We start from the raw sequence: 9075 nt of genomic DNA on the forward strand, positions 1-9075 counted from the left end.
TCAAAGGCCAAAAATGTTGAAAGTATTTGGGAGCTTGTATCTAATCCTTAAAAGATTTTAGGGTTACCTCTTCAGAGGGCATAATGTTAGAGTAGCCAAAAGCCCCATAAAAATAAATAAAAGATGAAGAAAGAGAAAAAAAAGGGTCTGGAGCAAGGTTCAGGGTTGGGGCATGAGTTGGGCTGAAGCAAGGGAAGCTGGGTCCCTCACCTGGCATTTGAGGTCTCATGGGAGTGAGTTTTCTAGGGTGTCATGGTCTGGGGAAACTTCAGGTTTCTCAGAATCATCTTATCATCTACCTGTCCTAAATTGACTGTTCCCAAGTTAGTTCAGGTTTTTGTAATCATTCACAGTGATCATTGCCATGTCTCCTGCCTGGAGAGCTTGTGTTTCATTTCTCCTTTCTCCACTTCTTATAAATATCTGCCCACACTGGATTCACAGTTACAGATATCCTGGACTCTTACAGCTCCCAAACATGTTAAACCCCAAAGATGGCATAATCATTAACTGTGCATGTTTGCTCATATCTGAATCTTCCAAACTTACCTTTGCATCTTGAGTGTTTCACTATGAACACTTCATCCTTCAGTTCAACCTGTCGTTATATGGAATTTGCTGAACTAAACATTGGAATATTTGCATTTTGCACAGTGACTGGTGTGGTAGCTCTTGACAGTAAGGAAAGCACTGAAATGTTGGGATTGGGTCTCGGGAAATGCTCAGGTGGGTGTCTTACCAGGATCTCTTCTGGGCTTTTGTTGTTGAACCGTAGTCTTTAGCCATAATGAGCAAGTTGACTAAGAGAAGCAAAGGTTTTGGGGGGTTATTAACCAGTAGTGTGGAAATACTGTTTTCATGTGACCAATGAAAGCAAAGACATTTCTTTTCAGTTCATGTTATCTGAAAGACAAAAAAACATCTTGTCTGCATCCCTTGGCTGTTTGTAGAATCACACTGTCTTTATGATACTGAAACTTTACAGCTGCTAGAAATTTTTTTACAAAATATTGTAATAGGAATATAGGCTGTTTTCCATGTCTTCATTATTTGGACCAAAGGTCAACTTAATAAGAAAGCTTATCTTTACTCTCTACAACATTGTAATTCCAGAAAAGGAAAAACATACTGATACAAGTCCATGGGCTCAGCAGCCTGGACACTGACAAGAATGTGGCAGTGTCTGTCTTGTCCTAACCGTCTTGAGCTGTCTTGGCTAGCCCAGTATTCTAGGTTCCAGATGAGAGACAGGAAGCCAGTCACATCCTTTGCTAGCAATTATTACCTATAGTTGAGTAGCAAAAAGCAAAAGAATCTAGAGTTAATGGATTTCTTGTTATTTTAACTATTTGGATCTGAGATGGGTTTATTTTTAGGATTGAGAATGATAAATGAGGATACCCAGCCACTCATTCCATATCGGGGTCTTTTTAACCAAGCTCTGCCTTATAACCAAGAACCTAAATATTCCCTTTTTCTAATCTTTGCTCCCTCCCACCCTGTCCTCTTTCAATCTTTCTTTATAATTCCTCTAGTAAAAAGATCCTTGCATCGGCAGTAATATCTTTTAGAATAGCACTATCAGATTTTAGTATAAAAACAACATGTAGGCTTCAGAATTACTTCTGAGTCTGAAACAATTTGTGTTATCCAGGGCAGTTAACTCTGGGTTAAATAAATACAAGGTATTGATTCCCTCTTCAGGAATTTTTATTCTAGGGAAAAGCAGGAAGAGCTCAAACGTAGTTAATAAGGAAGGTAATTTGTTCTTCTTCGAGCTAAAAGAAAAGAAAATTCCTTCTGTGACCACTGGTCTCTGAGAAATTACCTTTCGAAAGACATTTCATTGCTCATAAGTGTTGAGGCCTATTAATAAAAACAGTTTTGTTCACTTTTTTGTCTTGAAAAAAAGTGGCCTTAGCTTTTTGCAATACTTGAATAAAGTGTGTATTCGCAAAAGAATTTCTGGAGCACAGCATTAGAGACTCGTAACTTTTCTGCAAGAAATTCAAGTTACATCTTCCTTTTACTACCTTAAGAATACTTGTAAATAAAACATTAATTCAAAGAGCAAGTGATAGAAACTACAATGTTTAATGAAAATTGTAGGAATTTGCATGTTTACAAATCGTCTTAAACTGGTTGTGCAGCAATTCAATCAAAATCTTTGTATTATAAAAATGTGAAGAAAAAATGTAAACTGATGCTGGGCGTGGTGAGGCATGCCTTTAATCCCAGCACTGGGGAGACAGAGGCAGGCGGATCAAAGAGCAAGTGATAGAAACTACAATGTTTAATGAAAATTGTAGGAATTTGCATGTTTACAAATCGTCTTAAACTGGTTGTGCAGCAATTCAATCAAAATCTTTGTATTATAAAAATGTGAAGAAAAAATGTAAACTGATGCTGGGCGTGGTGAGGCATGCCTTTAATCCCAGCACTGGGGAGACAGAGGCAGGCGGATCTCTGTGAGTTCAAGGCCAGCCTGGTCTACATAGTGAGTTCCAGGATAGCTGGGGCTACAGGGAGACCCTGTCTCAAAAAGACAAAAAAAAAAAGTAAACTGATGTAAAGGAGGTACTGTCATTTTAATTAACCTATGTTTAAAACCTTTTCCTTCTGGACTTTGCAAAGCCTTCTTGATAAACACATTGCAAAGCATTCTGTGGGGGCTCAGCCTCCTCATATGTACTGTACTGTGCAGACATGAAAAACAAACCTGTTTACTGTGGGCATATGTAGGTAGCCTGGTCATCAGGCTGTCTTGAGCCAATAGTCACACCCTGTGCAACTTTTCACAGAAGACTAGGGGTGTGGTTTGTAAGTATGCTCTGTAAAATAACTGGGATCAAGTCCCATGTACACCTGTGTAAATAGATTTGTTAACAAAAATGTACTTTAAGATAAAATCTGTAAATAAATCAATTTATAAATAAAAAAATAATCTGTCCAAATTACTCATGTTTACCCCAGTGGCTCTAGAACACACATGTATAGTACTGTCCCCCTTAGTAATATTACATAGTAAGGAATGCATAGCAAAACAGATGCCAATAAAAATTCTTTATATATAAGCATTGAGAGAGAGAGAGAGAGAGAGTTAGTTTATGTGTCTGTGTCTACGGCTGCGTGTCCGTGTGTGTCTGTGTGAATGTGACTATTTAGAAACTTTAAAAACTGAGTTCTCTTTCTTGTGTCTGTGTCTACGGCTGCATGTCCGTGTGTGTCTGTGTGAATGTGACTATTTAGAAACTTTAAAAACTGAGTTCTCTTTCTTGTATCTTCATCTCTTACTTTGAAAATCCCACTCCTATTTCTTTGCCTGTCTGAATCCTACCATGAAATATGGACCTCCCACTTTGGCACTCAATTATATATAAGTGGAAATCTCCCCTGGCATAAATAAAAAGGAAGGGACAGGACATGCAGATATTAGGTGAGGGATCCATTCCCAACAGAAGCTCTAAGCAGAACCCTACTTTGCCAATAAGACCCACTCCCAGCCGTCACTTGCCTCTTGGCATTCCATTGGATTGGCATTTCCCTTCAAGTAACATCATTTCTTCAGCTACAGCTCAAGTTATTTATAAAATACACATTTGCCCATATGACCATATCCATGGGGTGTGCAATCATGCATGGTCTATACTTGAGTCATGTTCATATCTTGCTGGAACTATTTTTGTACATATAATATTTTCATTCAGCTGTAAACAGCTGAATAGGACACAGAACAGAAGACAGTTTTAAGGAAGGGAACATGTTCTATCCCTGTGGGGTTTACTCTAGGGATTTGTCTACTTCACAGTTTCATTTCCCTCTAGACATTGAATCTCAATATGACTCATGAAGGTGAGGACAACATTTCAGCCACAAAGCGATTTGTCACTGACAAGTCAGAAGACATTCGCAAATTTTTCTAGTTTGCCTTCAATTGCTTTGACAAAACAGCCTGACCAATAGCAACTTGGGGAGGAAAGGGTTTATTTTATCTTACATCTCCCAGGTCACTGTTCATCACTGAGAGAGCCCAAGGTAGGAACTCAGGGCAGGAACCTGGAGCACAGACCATGGAGGATAGCCTCTTACTGGCTTGCTCCTTTGATCTGTTCTCAGTCTACTTTCTCATACAATAAAGAATAACCTGCCCAGGGGTGGCTCTGCCCACAGTGGGTGAGGCCCCCCCCCCACATCACTCAAAAATCAAGAAAATGCCCCATACACATGACTACAGGCCAGTCCAATGGAGGAAATTCCCAATTGAGGCTCCCTCTACCCAGGTGTGTCAAGTTGACAACTAAAGCTATCCAGCACACAAATCTATTCTTGAAAACTAAAGGGGGGAAGCAAGTTTGCTAGGAAAGTCGCTCGTCTCTCTGTCTAACACATGACCCATGCTGAGTGAGGGGGTTTAGTGTACATGAATATCAAGCTGCTACAGCTACTCAATGAGTATTTCTTTACCAAGGACTACAATGACTCTGTCTAGTCTAGTATACATAATATTCTATTATGTTGTGGCATCATGTATCACCACAGGTGGTAGGTTCCTTGTTCCCAGATATACAGGGTAGAGTACAGGTTGTTGAAGGAGTCTTTGGAGGGAAGTCAAGTAGAGGGATTCTGTGTGCCATTGTATCATGGCAGAAGAAAAACAACTTGACACTGAGGCTTGCAAAGCTGGGGAATAACCTTGCTTACCTCATATTATCTGTCTCTGTAGTCTGGCTACCTGCAGCTAAAATGAATCCCAGCACTTGGATCTGAGGCTGACATGAAATATGGGACTATGGGAAAGTTCTGATCTTGGCAGGATAGTCTTATCCTAGGCCTAGTCCCTTCAACAAACAGAAAACAAATCAAACCAAGAGGTATATACTTCATAGTACGTACTCTAGTTTTCTTCTGGATCATCAAGAACATCATCTATGAAAAATGTATTAATGGTCTCTGTTGCTTCAGATAAACTGGATGACCCATGGACAGCATTTCTCAAAATATCTATTCCAAACTTGGCTCGGATAGAATCTGGGGAGAGCAGTCTGGCTTCTTCTGGGTCTACTGGACCCATCATTTGTCTCCACTCTGCAACAGCATTCCACTTAGTCAAAACCATGACTGTAGATGGGCCCCTGCAAATACCAATGCTTTTAGAAGACAGGATCCTTCCAATGATCTGGGTTGCATACATGGCTAAAGACAGATGCCTCTTTTCTACCCAGGAAATTTTCCTTGATGTTCCTCCCTAACACCTCCCCCCATGTGTGTGTATGTGTGTGTATGCGGGGGGGGGTATTGTTAGAGAATGCTGTAGTTTAATTCTAGAGAATACATGTGAATGGATTCTTAGTTTTACTACCTTGGGGATCACAAAAACATTGTCCCGGACCCAGGACTTGCTTCAAGGTCACCCTTCAGCTTTTCTATTCCTTTAGGGATTACCTTCACTACAGAAAACTACCTTGCATAGACTGCCTCTCATACCCAGGGCGGGCTATATCTGGTGACTGACTACTATGAGGCTGCAAAGTCCTTCGTCTTCAGCCCAACACAGAACCACTCAGATGGAGCAGTTCAGATGGTCAGAAGAGTCTTCTGTCAAGTCTACACAGCACCATGACTCTTCTGTCCGCCCTGTCCCGATTCTTTTCCTTCTTCCACACTGCCCTAAATAAATAGCCTGAACCATAAACTCTGCTTCCCAGGAAATGTAGCCTACAACAGATTAGAAAGTCACTTTTCCTTTCTCAGTTGTCATGGGACAAGTACTTAAAGTCCTTGGGGCTTCCTGTGAGGTAGGTCTTGTGTTTTTCTCCTAGTTTTACAGATAAAACTAGGTTTAGCACAGGTTTAGCATTGGCAAGCACAGGTTTAGCATTGGCAAGGCAAGAATTTAAATTCTGACAGCCTTTCTATCTAGTGTGAAGAAGGAAGAAAAGAAAGGAGGAAGGCAGGGAAAATAGTAAAAACTCATAAAGCCTCAGTTAAAAGGTGACTTTTCATGAATCAGATGAATTATGAAATGTTATTAAAAATAAGTTTTGGTTCTCAGTTTCTATAATGAACATTTACCATTGTTACAATGCAGGCAATTACATTTCAGAAACTTACTCAGATAAGGATTCCAAAAGATGTTTATAAAAATCTTTTCCTACTATTTTGAAATAGATTTTGTCTATATGCTCTTGGAAGAGTTGCATTTCCTTCAGTTGGGTGATCATAAACCCTGCCTCCTTAATGAGCTTCAGGATCTCAGCTGAGGAAAGAAACAGGAGGTAATCTTGAAGATCGTTCATTACATGAAGATAAAGTACATCAAAACACCAGAGGAAAACAAAGGTTTTACTTGTGCATTGTGGTTTAACTATACAAAACTATGTAAAATGAAAATCTAAAAGCACCACATAAACACTCGGGAGACCTTCAGGATATTGCTGTGCATGTTCCACTTGTAACACCTAACAGATTGTCAGAGACAGGAGGGAGAGACCCGCTGAAGAATGAAGACACATTTTCATCTTTATCCCCAAATGCTCAGGATCGGGGAGAGCCAAGGTGAACACTTCTGCCTGCAGGGGCAGGGCACTGCTGGGCGAACTAAATGCAGTGGAACCCATCAGAATCTCACCTACAGCTTAAACATTGAGGTCTGCATTTTGGAGAAAGGAGCACCAATTGAGAGGCTGGGAACTTTCTAGTAAAGAAGAGAAGAATGAGGAGAAAAGGAGACCAAGTAGAGGGAGTAGGGAAAAGGAAGGGGAAAAATGATTCTCTCTCTCTCTCTCTCTCTCTCTCTCTCTCTCCCTCCCTCCCTCTCTCTCTTCCTTTCTTTTGCTCTCCAAATAAAAAGCATTTGAAAGTGATGGGCTGAGAGGAAAGATGGGTGAGACCAAAGCATGTCCAGAAAGGACACGGCCAGCATCTGCCCCAGCAGAGGCCCTATGAAAACAAATATATACCGAACACAAAGCCTTCCTCAGATGTAGGCCAAGCCTGGAAATGCATCATGAGAAAATGATTATTATAAAGAATAATGTGTCCAGTTCTAAACCACAGGCAAAGAATCGATTCTGTCTGAGAGCTCAGGGATTTCCTTTCAGAAATGTTGGCTTTCGTGTCAAGCACGGGAAGAGCAGAGTGTTGTTCCCAAGCAGGGGAACAGGGAAGGGGAAGGGCACTTTAGGCAGTTCAAGCAGCACATGTCAAGGTCAGAAGGGAGAAGAAAAGTGATAGGGTGAAAGCCAGAATTGATTGGATAAGGTAAATGGAGGAAGGGTTATAAAGAGCTTTACCTCATGATGACTAGTGTAAGAACACTTAACAGCATTCTAAGCAGTTCCATATTCAGGTTTAAACTCTAGGAAGGAGATTTCTTTTGAGGTATGGATGAAGAACTAGAATGGCACGGGTGCAAGGAACACTAGAAACTGACCCCAGGCAAGATGTTTATAGATTAATGCAGTCTCTGGAAGAAACCAAAGGAAATATGTTGCAAAAGAACTATGTTGTCATATTTGGGGATGATGAGAAAGGGAGCAAATGGCTGAGGTGAGTCTATGAGAAAAACAGAGCATTACAGATATGAAGCACAAATCCGCCTCGTGCCAAAGTCTTACCTACTACAGAAATGACTTCATTGCACAAAACCAAAAGAGCATTGTAAAGAGACAAGGTGACCCTTGCCCGCAGTGACATCACCTGAATCACCTGAGGCAAGCACGCAAATCTAACATATTTAGTAGTAGATTTGTTGTATGCTAATTCTTAACTGAATTCCTATAATAGGAAATAAAAGTTTTTTCTGCTTAAAAATATTTTTCTTTCCCTATCAAGGAAATCAAGAAGGAAAAAGGACAGAAAGAAGGAAGGAAGAGAAAAGAAAAGGAAGGAAAGGGATAAAGGGAGGACAGGAAAGAGGAGATGGAGGAAGAAGGGAGAGATAAAGGGAAGGAGGAATGAGAGAGAGAAAGGGGGAGAGAGGGAGAGTTAGAGCAGAAGGCCCAAAAGTCCAAAGGAAACTGTAACACAATGCTGTGTCAAGCAGTTGGGACATAAAAACAAATCAGAATTACAATTTCAACAGTGAAAGAGTCAAACAATACATAGTCTTAAAAGAAAAGGTATTATACTCCAGAAGAAAAAAAAAATCAAAGAAAAGTATAAATGTGTCAAAGAAATAAAGACTAAATTCAAAGGTGGCTAGTGGAGGATATAACTTCCAGCACATTAAAATACATACAGAAAAAGAATAAAATTAGCCAGGAGAAGGCAAATCAAACAGAGAAGTTGATAGTATAGTGATGATAGCAGCTGCCCAAGGATAAGCTTATGAACTGTGTGTATGTCTGTGCATAGAACTGTGTCTATATTAAATAGTAATTTAGCATAAAAGTGAACATTAAACATTCACTTGAATGCTAATACTATATATTTTCAATTTTTGACTTAATCATATTGAAATAATATAGTATTTCTCATGACAAATTGCACTGATAGAGATGCTCCTGTTATTTCCATTGGAATCCTTAAGGAAGAAAGTCAGAAGAATGGAAAAGACTGATATTTGATGCTATGAGTAAAGAAAACCATCTTGGAATAAAGACACCAGGAATTTAAACAGTGAAAGGGGTTAATGTGTACCTAGAAGAATAAACTAAAAATGGTTTTATACACAAATGTATATATACACATGGTATATATACAGCTTAGTTAAATTACCAGACTTGATGGATTAGAAAATCCTTCACAGCTACATATCTGACAGAGGATTAATATTCAGAATAGACAAAGAATTGAAAAAACAAAGAATCAAGAAAACAAATGACCCAATTAAAATATGGTCTATAGACCTGAACAGAGAGCTTTTAAAAAGCTCAGACTGGCTAAGATCAAGAGAACAAATGATACCAAATGTTGGAGAGGATGTGGGGAAAGGGGAACATTCATCCACTGCTGGTGGGGCTGCAAAATGGTTCAACCCCTATGGAAAGCAGTGTGGAGAACTCTTAAAAAACTACAAATGAACCTACCATTTGACCCAGTTATACCACTCCTTGGCATATACCCAAAGAACTC

At 39.7% G+C, this 9075-nt stretch overlaps 1 protein-coding gene across 1 annotated transcript in view; it reads right to left on the minus strand.

The window, feature by feature from the left end:
• Window positions 1-4894: 4894 nt before the first annotated feature.
• The window catches only part of Nme8 (NME/NM23 family member 8), a 99922-nt gene continuing 95741 nt past the window's right edge, over window positions 4895-9075 (minus strand). The window contains exons 14-15 of the mRNA XM_008845436.1: window positions 6112-6256; window positions 4895-5132 (exon numbers count right to left, since the gene is read on the minus strand). Of these exons, the coding sequence (XP_008843658.1) occupies window positions 4895-5132; window positions 6112-6256 (383 nt within the window). The remainder of the gene's footprint in view (window positions 5133-6111; window positions 6257-9075) is intronic.

This window comes from Nannospalax galili, unplaced genomic scaffold (assembly GCF_000622305.1).
Source record: "Nannospalax galili isolate Female #2095 unplaced genomic scaffold, S.galili_v1.0 scaffold962, whole genome shotgun sequence".
In the NCBI taxonomy this organism is placed as follows: Eukaryota; Metazoa; Chordata; class Mammalia; order Rodentia; family Spalacidae; genus Nannospalax; species Nannospalax galili.